We start from the raw sequence: 26,252 nt of genomic DNA, 5'->3' as shown, positions 1-26,252 counted from the left end.
TTGCAAATCTTGAGTTTTTTTTGAATAGGTTCTATAAACATATGAAAGACAATAGAAGAAAAGAAATTAAAAAAATGTTTACCGTGGATCAATTTTTTCAGTGTAGTCCAGTGTAGTTTTTGAATTTTTATACATCATTTTTGTATGGGCAGCAGCCAAATTTGTATGGAAAATTAAAAGGGCAAACTAATGATGCAAAATGGCTTCTTTGGGCATATAGAAGTCACCAAAAAAGTTGCATTCGGATAAAAAAAAACACAAAAAAACGAAAGAACGAAATATCAGAAAATTGCTCAGTTGTGTGAAGCGATAGTGCCAATCGCTGGCTGCTTGCGAATCGTGGTAGCTCACGTTCGGTTGCGCACTTTAATCGCGACCGATTAAATCAGCAACGAGTGACTTCTGATCTTTGACAACGCTGCATTAGCATTCATTAGCTGTCAAAATAGTCTGAAGTCTGCTTGCTGGATTTAGATAAATAATCTTTATTTTTTTCGAAACAATGTCAATCAGTTTAAAAAATAATTCTTTATTGCTCTGAAGATCTGTAACGAAACCCAATTCAATTTGCATCCTCGGCACAGATCTGAGCTCCCAACTCGGTGTCCCGCTCTCTCTCTCTTCAAACACTCATTAACGCATCAATTTATCATCGTGTCATTGTTCGGCTCGCTCACCAAAGGTGTCGCTGCGAGCCGACTCCGAAATGAATCATGTTCACACACACACTCTCAGTTGCGTACGTGGATCATCGCTTTTAAGAGGCGAAATAATGCACGATTTGTGACGCGTCACACTCACAACAAAAAAGAGTAATAATAAAATATTCACTTATTCACCTCTGGAGCTGAAGCTATTTGTGAAAAAGTTTTTCAATGCAAACAAAGCTTCGCTTTGATAAATGGTGGTCTTAATATCAAAAAACGCGGCTGAAATGGTGGTACAAAATGGGACGTATTACTATTTAAACATTCATTTTTATTCAAATTTGTGTCGGGGGTTCGCCGTGTGAAAATATGGGCCTCTTTGGGGGAGCCAAATTTGTCACAGTATTCATTTCACCTGGAGGCGTCTGTCGCCACCTGGTGATGAATAGTGGTAACGAGGGAGATGTGGGGGCGCTGGACAATAATTTAATGTGACGAGTTATGAAAAGAAACGTGGCTCGCGGTTCTCTCCGGCCTCAATTGAAATATTAGAGGTGATGTGTTTATATAATCTGACAGGTGAGTCACAAGCTTTAAATTTATTGTGGTACATAAATTGTGTTTCATGAGATTTCACACGAAAATTTCAGCTCTAAAATTAATCCCATGATAAAATATTGCGACTATTTCTTGAATTATTTATGAAATTCGATCACACGAAGTAGAGATAATCCGAAATTCAGTCACTCAAGACAAAGTCAGCATTTGGCAGATTGCTCTTTGGGGAGAATCAGAGATCCTTAAGTAAGAGATATGACAACTTTTGGTGAGTGCCTCGAAATACTTGTCAAAGTTGAGTGCCCCGATTGCAGCGACATCTTTGTCGTGAGAATCCCCATCCCTGATTGGTTGGGAAAATGTAAACATTACCTGATTGTTTGAGATAGCGACATCTACAGATAAGAATCAACACTAAATAAGGATCGTGTATTTGTATTGGTTGGATCTCAACCAATCAAATGGTCTTATTTTAAATGAGTGTAATGACGCATCTTTTGAAGGATCTTTAGGGAGAATCAGCAAAGATTGAACGTTCATACGTGAGTGTGAGCACTCTTTGAGAGGGAGTAAGGGTAAGAGAATTAAATGTCAAACTAATATAAAAATTACTTGCTCATCAATCTCTTTTTGAGAGTTTGAAGACTCTTTTAAGTTCACATTGAAATTTTGAGATTATTCTATCTTTGAATCCTCATGAGTGACGAAAACTTTGTTGCTCAGTAGTGATCAATCGTCATGTTTGCATGATAAATGATTGAATCCTAATTAGTAAATCTTTCAAAATAATTTGAATCCTCCAGCTTTCAGTAATAATATTTTTAAGGCATAGCAGTCAATTTGTGCCACAAACAAACCCCATTTACCAGCACACAAATCTCAAATCCAAACGACTTATCCGTCCAACATCTGCTCATTTCCCTTGGACACAATCATCGGGCGAGTGGCGTGCCATTAGCAGTGGCGACCCCATATAGAAGTAAGTCGACGTGAAAAACGTGTTTACCAGTAATTTGATATAAAATTTCTCATCAGGGGATACTAAAGCGATTCAGCTGTGGCGTGGTGTGTGCTGCTATTTCGCCGGCAGTTTGCTCATTTTTCCACTAATCGATTTCCGTTCGTTTGTTCGACGATTTCCCCCTTTTCTCGTTCTCTCTTTTTCTTTCCTTTGGGTATCCCTTAGCGTGGGCTATCCTTTGGCTTGAAATGTCCGTAATAAATGATTTTAGTTGTTATTTTTTTATAAATCAAAATTGATTACAATTTCGATCAATTTTGATGCGCCAAACGTAAAGATCTGTTGGTGACTCATGCCCGATTTAAAATCGTAAATAAATGACGAACTCCCATTCCCAGAACATCAAGGGTTACCGAATCGAACCGGCGTGTGATTGTGCCCCTTGTTTTCACTCTTTTGCCTGTTTGGTTAGTAAGTGTCTGGCATGTTTATAAATAACTCACACACAACACTACACAAATAGGCTGATTTGACGTTCGAACCCTGTGTGTCCTCCCTCGTAACCGTCGTCATCCCCAAGTCATACTAAATGCTGAGTTCACTTAGGGCATTCTGAGCCATGCTGGTCTTTAAGAATGATTTTTGAATTAAAACTAGAAGTAGTTCAAACGCAGGTCACTTTACCCTACGCGTACAAAATCGAATGGCATTTTTCCGTTTTTTTTTGTTTTCATTCCCGGTATCGATCTTGCAATGTTCGTCATCATCGAGCCGTTATCGCAAATAGTACGTCACGCAATGGTGAATTGGTTTTTTTTGTTTGTTTCACCAACGAGTATTAAATATTTTAAAATGGGTTTGACTGAAATTATTGACTACCAACCGGTTCCCCAACCAGGGCTAACTACAACAACAACAAAAAAAGATGCAAGAGAAAGATGTGACAGTGATTAATGGGTTGAAATTAATTACGAGCTTTGATGAATAGACGACGTTCATGAACTCAAAAGTGACAGTATCGAGCCGAGGAAAGTGTGTGTGTGAAAAGGGGTGGCGGTATTGTCATATGTTGAGGGAGCTGTGTTAGGAGGAGTAAGTAAATTAAACTTTCAATAACAAAACTAAATTTATATGGAATACAACATGAAGTTACAGTCATGTCCCGGTTTTGCAGGCCTTGGTTTTGCTCTGCCCCGCTTATGATTCGTTCTGCTGCCTCGATTAAGCACGGTCCAGTGCAAACCTGCAGCAGAGATCTTATGGGATTTGGGCTATATCGGAGATATTGGGATATTGGGAGAAATGAAAAATCATCCAAACTTCAAAAAATTATCGTGTCTTTAAATCGGGATCCATGATCATTTAAAGAACTGCAAAGTTTTTCGAAAAAAATACTCCAAATTTTATTTACGGCAATATGGGTGTCAAATAATCGGGAATTTTATAAACATTTTAACAGTTATGACACAATTTTTGAAAATAAAAAAAAACAAAAATCATGCATTTTCGAAAATAAAACTGAAAGTTTATTTTTTTTACAATTGGGTATCAAATAATCGGAAAATTTCATACTTTTCGATAGTAATAAGATTTTATGTGAAATAGTCAATTTTTTTCTAAAAACTACGTCTTTTTTCAAAAATACTGTAAATTTTGGTTTCTTAAAATTTGAATTTTAAATGATCGGAAATTATCGGGATGGAACTTTTTGAAAAAAACTCAGCATAAGTAAAACAATTACGTATTTTTGAAAAAAAATTAAAATTTTAGTTTTAACAATAGAGTAATTCTGTGAGTTTTCGGTCATTCGTTTTTTTTTGTTTTTTTTAATCCGGCTGAAACTTTTTTGGTGCTTTCGGTATGCACAAAGAAGCCAATTTGCATCATTAGTTTGTCCATATAATTTTCTATACAAATTTGGCAGCTGTCCATACAAAAATGATATGTGAAAATTCAAAAATCTGTATCTTTTGAAGGAATTTTTTGATCGAGTTGGTGTCTTCGACAAAGTTGTAGGTATGGATATGGACAACACTGAAAAAAAAATGCTACACGGTAAAAAAAATTTGGTGATTTTTTATTTAATTTTTTGTCACTAAAACTTGATTTGCAAAAAAACACTATTTTTAATTTTTTTTATTTTTTGATATGTTTTAGAGGACATAAAATGCCAACTTTTCAGAAATTTCCAGAATGAGCAAAAAATCTTTGACCGAGTTATGATTTTTTGAATCAATACTGATTTTTTCAAAAAATCGAAATATCGGTCGCAAAAATTTTTCAACTTCATTTTTCGATGTAAAATCGAACTTGCAATCAAAAAGTACTTTAGTGAATTTTTGATAAAGTGCACCGTTTTCAAGTTATAGCCATTTTTAGGTAACTTTTTTGAAAATAGTCGAAGTTTTTCATTTTTTAAATTAGTGCCCATGTTTGCCCACCTTTGAAAAAAATATTTTTGAAAAGCTGAGAAAATTCTCTATATTTTGCTTTATTGAACTTTGTTGATGCGACCCAAAGTTGCTGAGATATTGCTATGCAAAGGCTAAAAAACAGGAAAATTGATGTTTTCTAAGTCTCACCCAAACAACCCACCATTTTCTAATGTCGATATCTCAGCAACTATAGGTCCGATTTACAATGTTAAAACATGAAACATTCGTGAAATTTTCCGATCTTTTCGAAAAAAATATTTTCAAAAAATTTAAAATCAAGACTAACATTTAAAACGGGCCAAACATTCAATATTACGCCCATTTGAAATGTTAGTCTTGATTTTAAATTTTTGAAAATATTTTTTTCGAAAAGATCGGAAAATTTCACGAATGTTTCATGTTTTAACATTGTAAATCGGACATATAGTTGCTGAGATATCGACATTAGAAAATGTTGGGTTGTTTGGGTGAGACTTAGAAAACATCAATTTTCCTGTTTTTTAGCCTTTGCATAGCAATATCTCAGCAACTATGGGTCGCATCAACAAAGTTCAATAAAGCAAAATATAGAGAATTTTCTCAGCTTTTCAAAAATATTTTTTTCAAAGGTGGGCAAACATGGGCACTAATTTTAAAAAATGAAAAACTGCGACTATTTTCAAAAAAGTTACCTAAAAATGGCTTTAACTTGAAAACGGTGCACTTTATCAAAATTTCACTGAAGTACTTTTTGATTGCAAATTCGATTTTACATCGAAAAATGAAGTTGAAAAATTTTTGCGACCGATATTTCGATTTTTTGAAAAAATCAGTATTGATTCAAAAAATCATAACTCGGTCAAAGATTTTTTGCTCATTCTGGAAATTTCTGAAAAGTTGGCATTTTATGTCCTCTAAAACATATCAAAAAATAAAAAAAATTAAAAATAGTGTTTTTTTGCAAATTAAGTTTTAGTGACAAAAAGTTAAATAAAAAATCACCAAATTTTTTTTACCGTGTAGCATTTTTGCCTTTCTTACTAAAGAAAGGTATAGTGTTTGCTTTTGGCTCCGACTCCAATTCAAGCTTCGTTCTCAAATCATTTCTCGAGAAATATAAATTCGAAAAATTTGCAAAAAATCATGGACGATCGATTTTCGACGCCCGATCGATTGACAATGACAGAATTGGTCTACCTCCAATATCCGAATTTTGGCGCTTAATTTACTGTAGAGCACGCGTGACGTCCGTGTGTGGTAAAAAAGTGCTCAATTTTGTGGTAGGGGGTTTCTCAGAGCCCACATTATGGATTTAAGCTCTCTTGGGCGCATTTGAAAGGGGATGTGCTGAACCTGAACCAGTTCCATACCAAATTTGAATTTATCCATTTTTTATGGGGACTCGGAGTGTGTTTTCACCAAATCAGGTGGTTTTCAAATGAAAATTCGGTCGAAAATTGAAGTATTGAAATCGTTTATTTATCCAAAAAATTGCATTTTTCCAGCCCTACATCCTCCCAAATTTTCATCCACGTCGGTAATGTGGTTCTTGATTTACAGCTTGTGGACTAATTCACTGTGAGGGGGAAAAACCCCTAAAAAAGGTAAAAGCCAACTTTCACCAAATGCCAAAACTATTCCTTTGGAATTTTATCTAATTGTTTTTCTCCACATCATAATCTAGACCATACTCGATGTTCTGAAACAAATTTGACCTCATTCGGATTTACCGTTCAGATTTTAGAAAATTTCCATTTTTGCCTTTCTTACTAAAGAAAGGTATAGTGTTTGCTTTTGGCTCCGACTCCAATTCAAGCTTCGTTCTCAAATCATTTCTCGAGAAATATAAATTCGAAAAATTTGCAAAAAATCATGGACGATCGATTTTCGACGCCTCGTCGACAAGTTGTCAAGTTGAGCTTCACATGCAGACGCGAGCAATGCTGGCGCGTGATGCTGGCGCGTATAGAGTTTTGATACTAGATTACCCCCTTTTAGTGCAAGTTGCTTTATCGATTGCTCGTTCATCACATATCGCCTATCATTATTTTCTATGCTAAGCTTCAGTGAACGCAAACTAGACGCAAGCAGCTATCTGTTCTGAAGCCTCATGCTCATTCTTTTGCCTTTCTTTTTTGTTTTGCTCATTCTCTGATCGAACTCTGAGCGAACGAATTTCTGGGAAGCGTCCAAGCTTCCCATGTGCCAGTGACAACGCACATCGCGGGTTTGGTTTTCTAGCTTCGGTACTAGCCTTTTTGTGTATTAGTATTTTTGTTCATCGTACCAGCGCACCAAGGTGGTTTATAGAGTTATCTACGTGCGCATGTATTGCGTGTACGTACACGAAAAAAAGTGAGGTTAAATTTTGTACCGGCCAGCAAAACAAATGGTGTGCTAGTGTGTGTGAGATCGGGCTTAGATAGCTCTATTCGGTACGTTTGCGTTTGTCGTAGTGAAGTCCCACCGAGCGCTCAGCCGTTGTATGCTTCCCAATCCCAAAAACGCCTAAATGCATACTACATACTCATGCATACTTATTGAAAGCTCACAATTTTGCCTAACGCCTAAATGAAAGTTTAGTGAATTACAGTAGGCGTTTCAAAGCTTTCAAGAACATTTATGCGGCTTTACCGTTACATCGTTGTTTACAACACGGAAAATTCTCGGGTGTTGAAACACTTTCTGCTAGTCATTTTGTAACCACTTTAACGCATTGGAGCAAGACGGAATTATTTTGTTTTCTCGTTAATTCTTGATATTTTGAAAAGTGCAAAAAAACACTCAGAGAATACGAACAATTTAGCGATATACAGAAAACATTACGAACATCGCAAATTGTGAGCTAATTCTCTGTCTCAAAAACAATGTGTTCTGATTTAAAAAATCGAAAATGCTTGTGTGCGAGCACAGCTTACAACCGGCCATGGCAAATGGGGCAAAAACCAGCGCTTTTCAGTTATATGAAAAAATATGGTTGAGTTTCGAATTGTATTATGAATGGACCATTCTTTATTTTGCTATTTCTTTGAAAAAAAAATCAACTGCCGTTAACTTCCTTTTGTAAGAAAGGCTCTATCTCACCCCAGGTGGGATTAAATCGGGTTTTTTCAGTGTAGTCCATATCCATACCTACAACTTTGCCGAAGACACCAAATCGATCAAAAAATTCCTTCAAAAGATACAGATTTTTGAATTTTCACATATCATTTTTGTATGAACAGCTTCCAAATTTGTAAGGAAAATTATATGGACAAACTAATGATGCAAAATGGCTTCTTTGGGCATACCGAAGGCACCAAAAAAGTTTCAGCCGGATTAAAAAATACAAAAATTAAAATTAAAGAAAAAAGACCGATTCCGTAGAGAACTGCTCAATATGGAGTTCTAATGATCAGAAATTTTGCATAACTTTCCTAAATTTTAATACTTTTTTTGAGAGTACTCAAATTTTTTTCAAAAACTACGTATCTTCGAAAAAAAAACTAAAAATTTAGGTTTGTATACCACATCAACCTATGGGATATTTTTAATAACATTTGCAATCTTTAATACTTTTTCAGAGAATACTCACAATTTTCACAAGACTACGTATTTTCTAAAAAATACTGTCAAATTTGGATTTTAAAAATATTGGTGGTCGGGAATTTTTCATACATCGCGAAAGATTTTTTTAAATACTCAAAATAATTTAGAAAATACCCCAAATTTTAGTTTTTACAGTATGAAAATGTAATGATATCTCAGGAACTATTGTCCAAAATTTCAAAGTTAATTTTTGTTGAATTTTCTGCTCTTTCAAATGAAAAATATTTTGAAACATATTGATCAAGAATTTTTTTTTTTTGCAATTCTCGTGAAACTACTTACTTTTCCTGTCATTCTTGAACGACGAAAGAACCTACTTTTCTGTATCAAAAGTAACACAATCGAATGGCAACACTTTTCAAAATAAATGCTGAAAAGTTCTACTTTTCAGCACTCAAATGGGTGCTGAAAAGTTGAATTTTTCAGCACTTGTTTCGAAAAGTAACACTTTTCAACATTTTTTTAATTTAAACGATTTATTGACAAAATATATGAAAATTTTACATAAAATTTCACTCAGTGTGTGTTTTTTTGGAATTGCAAAAAATGTTGTATGGAACTCGTTGCAAAACTTGATTTTTTCAGCACTCTTCGTATTTATCCAACTCGGTAAACCTCGTTGGATAAATGTACGACTCGTGCTGAAAAAATCCTCTTTTTGCAACCTGTTGCATAAACTACTATTTCAAGTGCATAAAAAACACTTATTGTTGTTATTTTTAAATGATGAGCCATATTTCCAAGTTTCAAAATAATTTTCAGGCTGTTGCAAATATTTTTAAATGTCTATAATAATTTCAATTCAATATTTTTTATGCCTTACCCGGATCCTGTAGATCCGTTGACCAAACCGCAAGGCTTAAGAGGGCCACATTATAAGGTGTTAACGTCGATTCCATTTTTCCGGATGGGGAAATGGTGGAAGATGATCATTTTGTTTAACCCTTTTTTATTTTTTCCGTGTTAAGGAAGGCATTTTGAGCAACTTTTGTTCTACGAAAAACTTTACTTCTCTTATGTTTTCCTTGTTTCATTTTTAGTATTTTAATTTGCATTTACATATCTTGTTCAGTTTATGTTTGATTTTGGTAGTATTTGGCCTATTCTACCACCTCCTATCATCACATTTTGCCTATCTAATTTTTTCATGTTTTTACAGTCACTTTTTTTTATTTTTTGCTTGTTTTCACATTTTCTGCCTTAAAATGGCACCATTATTATTTAAATTGTAAATAAATACGTAGAGGCATAGTCTGGGACCCTAGAAAAATCACTGCATACTTCTTTTTACTTAAAATATAGGAAATTTTAGTAAAAAAACACAGCCTAGGGCCCTTTCTGGAATTTTCTGAAAAGATAGCATAGTATATCCTCTAAATCATATATAAAAAAAACAGAAAAAATTAGTTGAATTTTGAAAGGTTGAAAAATTTGGTTGGTTGCATATTACCTCTATTTTCAGTAATTTTACCAAAAAAAAACTGTGTAAAAATGTGAACCTGATGTAAAATAATCAGAAACTGATGAAAATTCACCAGTTCCAGATGTAATATTACACATTTTTTATGTGACACAAAATCTGTCACCATTACCAGCATTGTTTCTGTGAAGTGCTATTTTGGAAATTATTTTTAGCGATAGAAAGTTATTTTTAAAATCTGCTAAAAACAAATTCCGTATCACATATTGTAATTTTCGTCCATACACAGCTAAAAAAGTAGTAATCCAACTGCGTGTAAAAGGAATGGGTGTAAAATAAATATTGCATTATTTTATGCACTTTTATGTAATTTTACACCCTGCGTTTTTCCTTTCAGCTTTACATAGGTCTGATGGCCGAGTGGGCTAAGGCGCCAGTTCTTACTGTTGGTTCTGGGTTTGAATCCCGTCGGTTGCAACTTTTTTTTGTGTGAGCAAAAATTGTACATGCGGTGTGTAATATTTAGTGTTAATTTTGACGAAGGTGATGTGCATGCTTTTGCATGCGATTTTACCATCGGATTTTTTGCTGTGTACTCCCAGATTTATTTGGTAATCTGGAAACCCTGACTTGATCAGAGATTTTTGGCCCCTTCTGGAACTTTCTGAAAAGATGGCATTATATATCCTCTTAAACATACATAAAAATACACAGAAAAAATAAGTTGAATTTTGAAAGGTTGAAAATTTGGTTGGTTGAATATTACCTCTATTTTGAGTAATTTTACCAACAAAAATGTGTTAAAATGTGAATCTGATGAAAAATTATAAGAAATTAATAATTAAAAATTAATTTATTATAAATGTGTAATATTACAAATTTTTTGTGACAACACTGTCCCTGATGAATACTACCATGATTTTTTTCTGTATAGTGCTTTTTTGTAATCATTTTTTAACGACAGAAAAAGTTATTAAAATTTGCTTAAAAACAATTTCCGTGTCATATATTTTTCGATGTAGTTTTCATCCATACCAACAACTTTGCCAATGATTGGGTGTCTTAGAAAATTAAATCGATTAAAAAAAATCTTTCAAATAGTAAGAAAGGCAAAAATAGGGAATTTTGAAATTTTACAGACCATTTATTCTGTTCAATAAGAAGAATTTCACTAGCTTTAATTGTGGCCAAAATCCGTCACATTTCCCGAGAAAAACGTCGACGATCAACATCCCGCTGGTCCACGTTCCGAGACATCCGACAAGTTGGCGTCCCTCCATCGCAGTGGGAAATTGATCACTGCACCGATCCAAACAAGACAGCGATTTTCCCGTTCTCCCCGGTGCAGGTTGTACAAATAAAGCTCAATTTACTTTTCTATTTATTTTAATTCGTTGAACCCACTCCTCTTCCCCCCGGATCCTCCTAGCTTCTCCGGGATGACGTACGGTTAATCAACGACCATTTCTCTTTTTCAGCGAAAAAAGCAAAAAAAAATCAAGACCCCATGACCAGATCGTGATGTGCATCGCGTCTCTCTCTCACGATCACTTGGAATTGTGATGGAGACGACACGCAGACGACGATGAACGATCATGAATATTCATTATCGTAGGAAGAGAGATGGACAGGGGAGGAGGACCTCTTATTGAAGAGATTGACCACTACCATCGGAATGTAATTAACTCTGAAAAGGTTACAAGAAGAAAGTTTTGAACTTTTTAAGCATAATCTTATCCAAAGCAATTCGCGAAGAATTTGATCAGCATTGAGCGATGAGTATCCAATCGCTGAAAATGAATCCTACAACTTGGCTACAACACTATTCTTAAGAACAAGAAAAAAAATATATTAATTATAACCGTGGACAGTGCAGGGTTAACCAGCTCAGAGACATAATTGCTCCAAGTCCACGATGACCATACTGGGCCCGTCGTGACTCCTCTTCCAAGTGAGCTGCAGCACATCCCAGCGTCATCGTAATATTAATTGGTGATAGAAATCTCGTCATCGACTTCGTCGCGAATGCCCCTCAACTTCCACCCGGGCAGCACTGCCTCCGACAGAGAGAGAGCGCGCGCAATCATCTTACGCAAATTGCAATTAATCAATGAGTTATTAACGCAATTCATCTTAAAAGACCCGACTGATTGTGTGTTGACTACTCTTTTTTTTTTGTTTGAATGAGCACCTTTTTCTCGTTCAATTTTTTCTAGACAATCCTCCAAAATCAACTCGGATTGGAATGATAATTAAACGGCGATTCTTCAATATGGTAAGTGAGAATATTAAAAATTGGAAAAAAAAGTCGTTGTGAGGGAAACAACGAAGGGCACTTACCTGTCTGACTTGTTTGAACTGCTCTTCAAAGCTCCAACCGTTGTTGTTGTTCTGCTGGGACGAGTTGGATGTCTCGCTCGAGGTGGAGGAATTCGAGCCGGGGTTTCCTGGTGGGTGAGGGAGGGAAAATTTGGATGATGCATACAATTATTGTTGATATTATTTGTCTTTTTGTGAATGTTTTGTGAAACAACAATGTTGGACACACTTGAAATTTTGAATTATCAAAATAAAATGGTTAAATGTAATTTTGTAATTTTTTTACTACAGAGATTTGAGAGCTGACCTATAAAAAAATATTTTTGAAGATGGTCAAGCTTGGTCATAACTTTTACATTTAATAAAAGGCCAACAATTTAACGATAAGTAAACATTTTTAAAAGCCGTTGCAAATATTTTTCAAAGTTTATGTATATAAAAATATAAAAATTTCGGTTGTATCAGCTAATTCCAAGCTGAATCAGAGTAGACCGGTGTTATTCGTACACAACAATTATATAATAATCTATTTGTTCTTGTAAAATAGTAGTTTATGCAACAAGTTGCAAAAAGAGGATTTTTTTCAGCACGAGTCGTACATTTATCCAACGAGGTTCACCGAGTTGGATAAATACGAAGAGTGCTGAAAAAATCAAGTTTTGCAACGAGTTCCATACAACATTTTTTGCAATTCCAAAAAACACACACTGAGTGAAATTTTAAGTCAAATTTTCATGTATTTTGTCAATAAATCGTTAAAATCAAAAAAAATATTAAAAAGTGTTACTTTTCAGCATTTATTTTGAAAAGTGTTGCTATTCGATTCTGTTATTTTTGGTACAGAAAAGTAGGCTATTTCGTCGTTCAGGAATGACAGGAAAAGTAAGTAGTTTCACGACGGAATTGCAAAAATAATATTTCAATCCGGTTTTATTATTTTATTAGTTGAATAAATCCCACACATTAAAAAATTCGGTTAAAACTTAATTTTCAAAATGTTTAGCGGTTTGCAACCTTCTACAAAGTTGTTTCTTGTCTTATTTTGCACATTTTGGTCAGTAAAATACACATGAAACACATCATTTGACAAGTTTCCTGGACTGTTATTCAAAAGTTGCCAATAAATGATCAAGGATTTTAAAAGAAAAAACTTAAAATAGAAATATCTCAGAAATTTCCCGATGAAACATTTCGCTCTTAGAAGCATTGGATAGCTGAGAAAATTTCCTATAAGACACTTTTGAAATTAGTGATGACTATTTTTTCTCATTAAGGTTGCCCAGAAAACACGCCGTGATCAAATTAACAAAGTCAAATTGGCTCACTTTTGGAAGAAAACTTCAAAAAAGAATAGAAAAAAAAACTTTAAAAAAAAATAGAAAAACACACAGAACAATAATTACTCAAAATGATGTTATTCAATCAGATAAAATGCAAGTTTTTGTTTTCAATAACGCCATGATTCGAAATCCGGACACTTCATTTTCATATCATTTTTGTTATAGCTGGCAAAAAATCATGTAATAAGTTGTAAATGTAGAAATATCATCAGAATGTAGTATAAACAGTCAGTGTCAAGAAAATGCATGCAAACTATGTCTTTTCAAACCATTTTTCATGAGAATTTTAAAAATAAAGTGACTTGCTGTGCTTCGACTCCCAGACACTGATAAAAGCTGATTCGAAATCCGGACATTTTTGCTTCGAATTCCGGACACTCGATTTTACTTATGAATCGCACAAATTTGGACTGAAATGTTAGTGAATGGCATTCTTTAGGTATCAAATAAGCTGTTAACATCAAAACAATCGATAGTTTATATAAAAATTTGCTAGAATTTAAGGAAATCGAAACCATAAATTTCTGCTTTGCCTTCCCGGTGCTTCGAACGCCTATGAAATATTTCAAGTGAAATGTTTCGAATTTTTGGTAAAATTATTATTTTATTGTATTTAATTGTTTTGGCATTAACTACAGCGTTCAAACAAACTTTAAATGAAAGTTGATGTTGAATTCATCAAATATCACAGTTTTGACATTCATAATGCGAACTTATATCCAAATAATTATTAAAACAAGATGAAGTGTCCGGGTTTCGAAGCATCCGGGAATTCGAATCATGACGTTAGCTTTATTCTTTATGCCGAAAGAAGCCATTTTTTCAAAAATATAAAAGATTGGGCTATTTTTTCTGAAAAAAAGACTGGAAATTTTTTTAAGTTTTTTATACCTTTATCAGAGCTAAAAACAATTTGATACTGTTGAAAAAAATAGGAGACATATTCACTTTCATTAAAAAAACTGAATTATGTATGAAACAGTACTACGGGACAAAAGATTTTTTCGCTGATTTTATGTATGTATGTTGAATTTTCATCTAGTTATTAATTAGGGGGTTTTCACCCCAAATAATGATGCATTTATGGTAAATTGACTTATTTAAACTAAGTTATTCTTAAATAACTCATGTTTTATATTTAGGATTGAAACTTCTACTTTTTTCGCATAAATGAAATCTGTCAGTTAAAATTTAAGAGAAATACAATGTTTAAATGATTTTTAATCAGTACTTACAGCAGTAAAAGTTCAGGGTGACCACTCAAATCCCATTCCCGACTTTTTCCCGACTTTTCCTGACCTTAATCAGACTTTTTCAGAAAGCTTAAATAATATGCATTTCTAATTTAAAGAATGGTTTCAAACAAAATACTCTTTGTATAAAAATTCAATAATTCTAAATTAATTTTAAAAAAAGCCTTCTATTGGCTATTTTTGTAATACAGAAACTGAACAACAAATTAGAAAAACTCAAAAATGGAAATTTATAATTATGATTCAGAGTAGAAACACAACCAATAAGTCCTCGAAATAAAATCTAAGGTTCAACATTACTTATAACTTTAATGGTATTTTTTTTTAATTGGCAAATGTATAGTTTTTGAAAGTTCGTTTCCACTAGAAATGATAAAAAGTTATAGATTTTTTTTAAGAACTGAATTTAAAATTTCATTTCTATTTTCCCATTTATTTCAAGCAAAATATTTGAAGAGACAATTTTTAAGCAATTTAACGATCTTCAAACAATTCAAAGTAGGTAATTTATCCATACTCACAAAAAAAAAATCGAGGACAACATTAGGAAAAAATATATTTGAAATTACTTAATGAATTTAGTTAAACAATCAAAAAGATTACAAAAAACCATTGCCAAACTCAAGTTGGCATCTGTTTTCATATAAATCTATGTGACAAAATGAAATAGAATCATAACTCTAAGCTGGGCATTTGGCTCTATTTTTATTTTAGTTTTTCATTACCTTTACCTCTTTTTCGCATTCGCATTCGCATTCGCATGGAGATGGGTTTTTCATTACCTTTACCTCTTGTTGATAAACACAAATTAATAGAAATCATTTAATTCATAAAAAACGTTATGAAAATCTGTGTCAACTGCATCCAATATTTATTAAGATTTTGAATGTCTCAAACATGTATACTCGAATATATTAAAATAGTGAAAAAAAACCTTAAATTTAAAGTAAGTTATTAAAGCAGAATTGAGTGAATTTAATTTGATTTTTTTTTTTTTTTCAAAATATAACAAAATTATTCAAGCGCCAACATTAATTTTCAAACAAGTATGCTTGAATTTTCCGACTTTTCTCAACTTTTTGATTAAAAAAATCATAAATTCCCGAATTCGTAAATTAAAAGTTTAAAACGAAACCTCAATCAATCCATTTGTATGGATTCTTCAAATGAAAACATAATTTAGAAAAAAGCAGACTTACCATCCTTTGCAGCCGGTGGCACGCTCGGCAACGCCCAATTTCCCGCTCCATTCGACGTGACACTTCCCCCACTTGTAGCACCCCCACTTCCACTTCCACCACCACCACCACTAGCCCCACCACTGTTTACACTGTTACTTTGTCCCCCGCCCTGTGCACTAATCCCCCCTCGGTGACCCCCATCCCCACCAAACATCCCCCCAATCCCACTCGCAGCCAGCTGCTGCTGCTGATGTTGCAGGGCGGCCGTTGCACTTGCACCGAAACTTGCATGCAACGAGGCCGCAAAGTCAGCTCCGGCGGAATCCCCGCCGCCGAGGCCCACCTTCATGTCCCGCACCTGCATCTTGAGCTTCTCCAGGACGTCCCCGTGCTGGAGACCGACGGCCGACGCCAGACCGGACAGCCCGGACAGGTTCTGGACGTTCATGTTGAGCGCCGACAGGTTGCCGAGGACACCGAGCGGGTGATGGTGATGGCCGGTGCCCGCTCCGAACTGACCGCCGACGTGGGGACTGCGGACGAAAGTGGGTTAGAATTGAAACAAATTCATCATACATTAATTTGGTTTGGGAGGTACTGCAAAAAAAATTACATGCAAATTCTGATGGTTTATATTATTAAAGTTAGGTACGAAATTCATACACATTTTTCTCCGTGCTCCCCTCCCCAAATCAAGTACCACCAACCACACAGAAAAAAATCAATTCCCGTAATCGTGAATTAAGTTCACGAATGTGAGATCCACGAAGGAATTTATTCATGAGTATGGTGCATTTGCACCATAAACGTGAATATATTCCTTCGTGGTTCTCATAATCGTGAACTGACTTCACGGTTTCGAGAATTGATTTTTTTCTGTGCATAAACCATCTCCTACTCACTTTAGCTCTGAGTGATGATCTGGACTGCGGCCAAACTCCATCCCGGATGTCATCTTCTGGGACGTTGGCTGGTCAAACTCGGTTGTCGGTGTGGAACTCACAGCTGCGGCTACCACATTAACGCCTTCGTCACCGGCTTCACCACCAGTGCTGCTGGCGGAGTCCTCCTCGGTGCGGATCGACTGGTAAGTGGAAAGAGGAAGAACGAGAGGGGTTAAAATCTTATACTAAATTGAAATTAGCGTCTGCTAAAAACGATTAATCACACACACACGCACGAGGGGGGTGACGTTATGGAAGCGATCAAAAATTCAAACGTCATTGAGTTATGTATTCTGAATATAATGTCGTCGTCTCTGGGAGTCGTGCAGGGCGCCGTTGATGAACTGGCAGACGACCAAAACGGTTGGCGTTTCAAGATCTTGGACGACGCCGTCTGGGCCATGGCTTGGGCCACGGGAATATACTTTGTAGTGATCGTGGGATCCGAACTGAACGACAATCTTAAATCAATTGAGCAATGTTACAAAATTAAATTTAATTTCATTTAAAGAAAAAGACTTGTAAATAACCTTAAAATTCTGGATATTTCTCGATAAATATAGACAAAATCATTTTAAAATAAATCAAGAACAAAGCATCGATTTTGAAACTTAAAGCTTTTAAGTGCTCGAAAAAATGCTGTCTTAATTTAGACTGAAGATCTGATTCATCTCAGATGACGGCTTTTTAATATTAAAGAGCTCGTTCTCTGAGATTTCGAACATTAGTTTTTTCTTTTGAATCTTTTTATCCGACTGAAACTTTTTTAGTGTCTTTGGTATGCCCAAAGGAGCCATATTGCATCATTAGTTCGTTCATATTATTTAACATACCTTTTTGGCAGCGTCCATACAAAAATAATAAGTAAAAATTCAAAAATCTGTATTTTTTAAGGAATTTTTCGATTAATTTGGTGTCTTCGGCAAAGTTGTAGGTATGAATATGGACTACACTTAAAAAAATGATACACGATGAATTTTTTTTTTTTTTTTGGATATTTTTAATATCACTTTTTGTCACTAATCCTAGATTTGCAAAAAACACTATTTTTATTTTTTTTCCATTTTCTGATATGTTTTAGAGGACATCAAATGCCAACTTATCAGAAATTTCCAGAATGGGCAAAAAATCTTAGACCGAGTTATGATTTTTTGAATCAATACAACTTTTTAAAAAAAATCACAATATAGGTCGCAAAAATTTGTCAACTTAATTTTTCGATGTAAAATCGAATTTGCAAAGTATTTTAGTGAAATTTTGATAAAGTGCACCGTTTTCCAGGTTTTCAGGTAATTTTTCTCATTATAACCGGAGTTATTATTTTTTTCAAATAAGTGCCCATGTTTGCCCACTTTTGAAAAAAATATTTTTGGAAAGGTGAGAAAATTCCCTATATTTTGCTTTTTGAACTTTAAGACCCTTCACGGCGTGTTTTCTGGACAAAGGTTTTTTTAAAGTGTTTTTTAAATGATCAAGTAATCAGCAAAGGTATAGAAGTCTTATCTGTTTTATAAAAGTTTTACAAGTATCTTGGTTTTTGTTCAAATAGCTTGTTTCCGGTTTATTTTTTGTTGAAATTTTTATTTTATTGTTGTTTTAACAAAAAAAGTTTTTGAAGGTGTTTTCACCATTTTCAGTTGAAATTCACGAATTTTTATTGCTACTTTCAAAGACATTTTCAACAGTAAAACATTAAAAAATATGTTTACTTTATACTCATGACTTTTGAAGCATAATACAGTAATTTGTAGTACATTTTAGATTTTGAATCATGTTTTGTAACGATGTTCTTGGTTTATGTTAGTTTAAGGAAATATCATATTTATTCATAAAAATGCAATAATGCTTAAAAATCTAAAACCAAATTTTTGGTTATACCAGCCAAATCATAGCAGGCACGTGATACATGCTCACAAAAATTCTGTAATAATCTATTAATTCTAGAATTTTTTTTATTTGAACACGGTTTTACTGAATGGATCCCACAAATTCAAAACTCAGCTAAAATATAACTTTGAAAATTTGTAGCGGTCTGCAATCTTCTACAAATTTGTTTCTTGCCTTATTTTGCACAGTTTGATTAGTAAATGACACATAAAACACATCATTTGATTAGTTTCCAGAACTGTTATTAAATAGTTTCCAATAAATAATGAAGGGATTTAAAACAAAAAAAAATAAAATTAAGCTATCTCAGAAATTTCTCGATGAAACACTTCGCTCTTAGAAGCATTGGAAAGCTGAGAAAATTTCTTATAAGACACATTTGAAAGTAGCGATGACTATTTTTTCCTGATAAGGTTGTTCTAGAAAACACGCCGTGCCCTTAGTTGCTGAGATATTGCCATACAAAGGTTTAAAAACAGGAAAATTTATGTTTTCTAAGTCTCACCCAAAAAATCCACCATTTTCTAATTTCGATATCTCAGCAACTTAAACATTCGTGAAATTTTCCGATCTATTCGAAAACATTTTTTTCAAAATTTTAAAATCAAGATTTACATTTCAAAAGTGCGTAATATTAAATGTTTAAGAAAATACAATTTCAAAAAAGAAAAAAAAAAACACCAATTCGAAAACATAAAAACAAATACTCAATTCAAAACACATTTAGTGCAAAACTCTTGACAAGTTCAAATTAGACATAGGGCAATATTGGAAAATCATTCCAAGTAAATATTTTTTAAATGTTTTTAACTTGAATTTTATTACTTTGAAATTTTAATTATTTTAAAGTAATCAAATGAAAAATAATTCGAAAGAGAACAAATCGAACAAATGTTGGAAAATAAAAAGAAACTAAGATTTAAGCTGCATTGATATGTTTCTATAAAACGATGAAAAGAATCAGGAACATTCTTTTTTTAAATATTTGAATTTTTCAACTTCCCAAAAACGTGCTTTATCAATTTTGGATTTTTCATATATGGTAAAGGGGACTAAATAACATCTTTTTTTAACCATAGTGCGTGATGGTGCAGAATTGGGTTTGGAAGATTCCAATTTTTGAAAAAAAAACATAGACATGTTTAAAAACATTTAAACATAGACAATCTAGACAAAAAAATAAATATCATTTTTTAAGCAAACTCGTAATAACAATCGAAAAGTACTTTAAAACTTTTTGTGATATAAGTTATATCTACTTTTAGGCATGATTTTTGATTTTTTTAGTTTTTAGAGATAAAAGAATTATCTTGAAAAAAGCACTCCTTAAAAATAATAACGAGAAGCTTAAAAAATTTGCTGAATTTTTTTGTCTGGAAATTTGAAAATCAAGCAATTTGTTTCTTAAATACAGCCTTACAAAGAATTGGAATCAATGAAAATATTTTTTTTCTGAGTGTCACCTAATTAAGCTATAATTTTCAACTATTAGTCCGAATTTTAATGTTAAAAATTGATTTTGTTGTGAAATTTTCTGATCTTTCCAATAAAAACAATTTAAAATTATAAAATAAAGAATTTGAAAATATCAAAAAACTCCAAACAGCAAAAGCTTTTTCCTATTACTTTTTGTTTATTTTGAGCAACTTTTTAAGAGTTACTTTTCTTCTATTGTTGAATCATTTTCTTTTTTAATTGTTCTATTAAATGCATTTATTTTGTTTGGAATAGAATTCTTTTTATTGATTGTTTCAGGCCTATTCTACAACGTCCCATGATTATTATTTTATTTTTTTTTTTTTGATAATTGCCTTTTTCCAAATTTTTTAGTCACTTATTGAATAGTTTGATTTTTTTCATATTTTCATAAACCATCAAAACCGAGGTTATTGCAAAAATACTGCAAACTAATTTTGAAATAAAAATTGGGTAATGTGATTCAAAACATGTGCAAGTTACATGACACAAGTTGAATCATTACACCCAACATTGGTTTAAAAAAAGTTTGTTTTTTTTTATCAAAGCCGGGTTTGGGTCTTGGGACCATCCATAAACCACGTGGACACTTTAGGGGGGGGGGGGGGGGGGGTATGGTGATTGTCCATGCTCCATACAAAAAATAATTTTTTTGTATGTACAATTGTCCACGAGGGGGGGGGGGTCGAGATTACCAAAAAAGTGTCCACGTGGTTTATGAATGGTCCCCTTACAGAGTCAAACAATTAGCATATGACAAATATGCCTTTACCAACAGTATACCAACACCTTAAAGGGGCTACCAATTGAAAACGATGCACAATATCATCAGTTCAGGAGAGTACTTTTCGATGGCAAATTTTATTTCAAATCAAAAAACATAGTCAACAACTTGTTTTGCCTTTTTTGAGTTTTAGAAAAAAGATGACTGTTAAAAAAATTCCTCACTACCATAATAATTATTTTCAGTTTATGTTTTTTCCTAAAACTTTTTTTCTTGTATCTTAAACATAATACAAACAAAAGTAAACAATTTAAAGATTATTTAATTATAACTTTTGTAAGCTCGGATACAACAATTTGTGAGAATTTTAGAAAGTTCTCACAAAATTTGAGCCAAACCAAAATTTACAAAAAAAACATCAATTTCTCTTTCTTGAAGAAATGCTTTATTGAAATAGCATTAAAGTGCATGTAAACAAATCAATACACTAGATTCTTTGCTTATTTCTATGGTTATAAAAAAACAAACATTATTTTCCATATTAAACATCAAAATATCATAGCTGGCAAGAATGTCAAATCTGAAAAAAATCCATCGTTAGCGAATCTCAAGTGCCCCAATTCTGTCAAATTAACGTTCTTCCTCTTGTCACCCCAAGCCAGATCGCTCACACCAAATCGCCACGGGGCCAAATGTTCTAAATTTATTGCATCATTCGATGTTGCTCGATCGAAGCACAAATGACTTATTTTTATATCACACGCGGGATCGTTTCGGCATACTTTACGATCACTCATCTCAACCCAGAACGAACCGAGAAAAAAAAAACTGCCACTAAAATATGCTAAACGATTCCCATAAGCAACCAGCTTTTTTTCTCACTCTCCCAGATGAGTTGATCCACTGCTGACACTATTAACGTCAAACCCCGCAAATGCGCGGTGGCGGTCAGCGTCGAATAAATTATTCAATTAAATTCCCCGCGAGACATCTTAAAAGTCAACAAACACATTTTCACACAAATTAAGCCGCTATAAAAATGCTGCTCATCGTCACCGCATCTCGTGCTTCTTCTACACTATTTTTTTTTGAGTGGGAAATTTCCTTGACTTTCTCACTTTCTTGATTTTGCGTTTTTGGGGTGACGACGACGACGATTTGATTAGAGTATTTGGGATGACGATGGATTTTTGTGGTAGGGTGACCAGTTTAAAGATATTTTTAATATTAAATTTGATCAAATTATTGTTTTAGATTTTGGTTAAAAAAAACTTTTTTCATCAGATTTCGTAAATTTTTATGGCAACCCTATTCCAGGAATGAGGTGCCTAACGATAAAAGGTACATTAATTTAATTAATTTGACACTTTTAACATCACCCACCAAATCTACACACGTTAACCCCATAAAACATCAACATTATTGTGTGTGTGTGTTTTTTTTTTCGTTTCATTTTGGGGGATTCTTCTAGCGACACAAGTTTGGATTCCCGTGGGGAACCTCACTGATGGTAGGTGGCAAACGGTAGCACGATGGCCATAAGAGCAATTCTCTCAGAATTCGGTCATTCGATTTTTTTTTGTATTTTTTAATCCGACGGAAACATTTTTGGTGCCTTCAGTATGCCCAACAAAGCAAATTTTGCATCATTAGTTTGTCCATATAATTTTCCTTACAAATTTGGCAAATGTCCATACAAAAATGATATATATGAAAATTCAAAACTCTGTATTTTTTGAAGAAATGTTTTGATCGATTTGGGGTCTTTGGCAAAGTTGTAGGTATGGATAAATACCACACTGAAAAAAATGAGACTCGGTAAAAAAGCGGGTTGTTTTTAATTGGTTTTTGTCACTTAAACATGATTTGCAAAAAAAAAAACACTTTTTTATATGTTTTAGAGAACATCAGTGTTGCAAATGAGTGATAAAAAAGCTATCAATTGATTATCTCTGCACCAAAAACATCCGAGAGTATAGCGACCGTCACTATAGCTTGTGAGATCTCTTCTTGTGTCTCGTGATTCCCAGCGATGGCATTCTCTCTCTATCACTCCTTCCCTTTTCCTCGACTCTGCGCTCTCACCGCTGAGTCTCTCAATCTCTCCGAAAACTGCAATGAAAGCACACGGGTCGGCGATTAGGAGCCGACCACGCATGACGTCCCGTTAAACTGCGCTTGCGAAATTGAATGATCGTGGAAGCGGGAATGAGAGAGAAAAGGAAAATGTCAATCGCGAGTGTGTAAACACGAAAACGTGTTCGGCTATGTTCGGCGCTGAGAGTTTCAATAAGGAGAGAAGAGCAGTTGTATTTGAGGCATGAATATTCAGGCGGGATAATTGTAGTTGCTGAGAGCTGACATTTTGATATTTTAACAACCCTGGAGGACATCAAATGCCATCTTTTCAGAAATTTCTAGGTGGTGCAAAAAATCTTTGACCGAGTTATACATTTTGCCTTCCTTACTGAGGTAAGGCTATAATCCTGCTCTAAAAATGAACTTTTTATTAAGAGCTCAGAGACACACCTTCATGTATACTTATCGACTCAGAATCGAAAACTGAACAAATGTCTGTGTGTGTGTATGTGTGTGTGTGTGTATGTATGTATGTGTTCAAAATTCTTGCCAAGTTTTCTCAGCACTGGCTGGACCGATTTTGATCAAACCGGTTTCATTCGACTTGGTTTAGGGTCCCATACATCGCTATTGAATTGTTTGAAGTTTCGATAAGTAGTTCAAAAGTTATGTATAAAAATGTGTTTTCACATATATCCGGATCTCATTTATATGCATGTAAACGATGTCCAGATCCATCATCCGACTCACCGTTGGTTAGGTAATCAAGAGAACTTTCCAACGAGTCCTTAACATTGAAGATCTGGCAACCCTGTCTCGAGTTATGACCACTTAAGTGAAATTTATGTACTTTTTTGATGCCGGATCTCATTTATATGCATGTAAACGATGTCCAGTTCCATCATCCGACCCATCGTTGGTTAAGTAATCAAGAGACCTTTCCAAAGAGTCCAGAACATTCAAGATCTGGCAACCCTGCCTCGAGTTATGACCACTTAAGTGAAATTTATGTACTTTTTTGATGCCGGATCTCATTTATATGCATGTAAACGATGTCCAGTTCCATCATCCGACCCATCGTTAGTTAACTAATCAAGAGACCTTTCCAAAGAGTCCAGAACATTCAAGATCTGGCAACCCTGCCTCGAGTTATGACCACTTAAGTGCTATTTATGTACATATTTTTCTGGATCTAAAAAAAAATAGATGAAATATGTGTCAAAACCACTCATATTACCCATTGTTGATAAAAGGTGAGGTAGGCATCAACCACATAGGTGGATTAAGTTAGTTTTTTAATCAATATTGTTTTTTTTTTTTTCAAAAAAAAAATCGAAATATTGGTCGCAACAAATTATTAACTTCATTTTTCCATGTAAAATCAAATTTGCAATCAATAAGTACTTAAATGAAATTTTGATAAAGGGCATCGTTTTCAAGTTAAAGCCATTTTTAGGTATCTTTTTTGAAAATAGTAGCAGTTTTTCATTTTTGCACGTGTTTGCCTACTTTTGAAAAAAAAATCTCTATATTTTGCTTTTATGAACTTTGTTGAAACGACCCTTAAACGACCCTTGCTGAGATATTGCCATGCAAAGGTTTAAAAACAGGAAAATTGATGTTTTCTAAGATTCACCCAAACAACTCACCATTTTCTAACGTCGATATCTTAGCAACTAATGGTCCGATTTACAATGTTAAAATATGAAACATTCGTGAAATTTTCCGATCAATTCGAAAACAATATTTAAAAAAAATTAAATCAAAACTAACATTTCAATAGGGCGTAATATTGCATTTGAGCCGGCCGCTCAAGAACTATCCTTTTCGGAAGCTAATAACTTTTCAGCCAAAAATCCTAAAACTATGGTGTCTTCAGAAAAATTGTTCTAAATTTAATGAAGGTTCTACAACTGAGAATTGCGCTCCCACAGGTAAACAACTGAATACAATTTGACGATTTTTTCCCATGCAAACTTCAAGCGATTAGAGGGAGCGGTTCTCATGGTCAGAATGAGCTCAAATTTGGAATTTAGTCTAGTGATGGGTCAATCTTTGATTTTAGGAGGTGTCCTCGTGAAAGCCCGGATTTGAATCACCCTAGTTTACACACATTTAAATGAGATCCGGCCTGAAAAAAGTAAATAAATATCACTTAAGTGGTCATAACTTGATACAGGGTTGCCAGATCTTCAAAGTTTTAAACTCGTTGGAAAGGTCTTTCAATTATCTATCCAACGAAATTTAACATAGTAACATTTGGTACGATTTCATCTAATCTAATCTAATCTAATCCCACACAAACGCAGCCAGTCCGATGACAGCATGCTGGAAAGTCTTGTGATTAGATTACGCCCCAAGCACTTTTCTTGTCATTATTAATAATTGTAGTACATCCGAGAACACCCGAAAAAGTATTACAAAAATTAAAGCGGCCAGCCCTACTACGTTGTGTTTACCGCAGAGAGGATTCTGAGAATGGATCACATTTCTCAGAATCTACAGGGGAGGACATACCGTACCAAACGCTCCGTTTGTTTTTTTTGCATTATTTTTGTGAAAGTTGTGTTTAGTGTAGTAATATATAGTTAAATGTTATATAATAAATGAATATAATAAATAAATGTATACATTAATTGTATATAGTAAATTACCTTCATAATTAGCTGAAAAAAATTATTAAAAGAAATAAGGCAGAGCGTATAGTACAGCATTTTAGTAGAAGGAGTGTAGAGATTGTAATAAATTTCGATAGTTTCAATTGAAAAAAAAACTATAAACAAGAGAAGATTTAACAGAATTTAGAAACGTTCGAAAAATATAAAACATTTAAGGAATAAATTTTAGAAATTTCTTTGAAAAGGATACAAACTGGAAGCAATAAGGAAACAGCTTCCTTCTTCAAGCCTCCTTTCAGCAGCAAGTGGAAGTTTGGTAGGCTCCCTTCTCGCCAGTTGCACTCTGCACCCCGCGTCTCTATCACTCCTTCACCGAGCCGATCGCGTTTCAAAAATACCGCTTCTTGCGCCCGCCAGACAGCTCACGACAAACCTAGTAACATTTGGTACGATTTCAGGTCATTTATTTCAAATTTATTTAACATCCGGATACATGCGAAAACAAATTTTTATTCATAACTATTGATCTACTTATCGAAACTTAAATTTTACATGCGAAACATTGTAAATTTCGGGCATAATTTCATACCATTTCTACCCTTTCATTTATTAGCAGGAAATTCACTAAAATTCAATTTTGTTGATTGGAGCGTGATCAAAAACATACATCAACGAAACTTTGAAGTTAAGAATTAATGAAACGTTACGGCTTGTAAAATCGAAGCTCTACCATTTCTCCCCATAAATCCAATTATGACGCTTCGGTAGCATATCAAATTTATAGGAAAAATTTGAATCTACCGCAAGCAACCTGTCACTCAGCATTTACCAGTTCATAATTCG

At 33.9% G+C, this 26,252-nt stretch overlaps 1 protein-coding gene across 3 annotated transcripts in view; it reads right to left on the bottom strand.

Moving 5' to 3' along the window:
• LOC120427034 (protein dead ringer-like) overlaps positions 1 to 26,252 on the bottom strand; it is a 149,892-nt gene that overhangs the window by 96,127 nt on the left and 27,513 nt on the right. For all 3 annotated transcript variants that reach the window (XM_039591863.2, XM_039591861.2, XM_039591862.2), the window contains exons 2-4: positions 16,584 to 16,765; positions 15,700 to 16,214; positions 11,929 to 12,035 (exon numbers count right to left, since the gene is read on the bottom strand). In XM_039591863.2, the coding sequence (XP_039447797.1) occupies positions 11,929 to 12,035; positions 15,700 to 16,214; positions 16,584 to 16,636 (675 nt within the window). In that variant the 5' untranslated portion in view covers positions 16,637 to 16,765. The remainder of the gene's footprint in view (positions 1 to 11,928; positions 12,036 to 15,699; positions 16,215 to 16,583; positions 16,766 to 26,252) is intronic.

The sequence above is a fragment of the Culex pipiens genome, chromosome 3 (genome assembly GCF_016801865.2).
Source record: "Culex pipiens pallens isolate TS chromosome 3, TS_CPP_V2, whole genome shotgun sequence".
NCBI lineage: Eukaryota > Metazoa > Arthropoda > Insecta > Diptera > Culicidae > Culex > Culex pipiens.
This window is presented reverse-complemented; position numbering and strand designations above follow the sequence as displayed.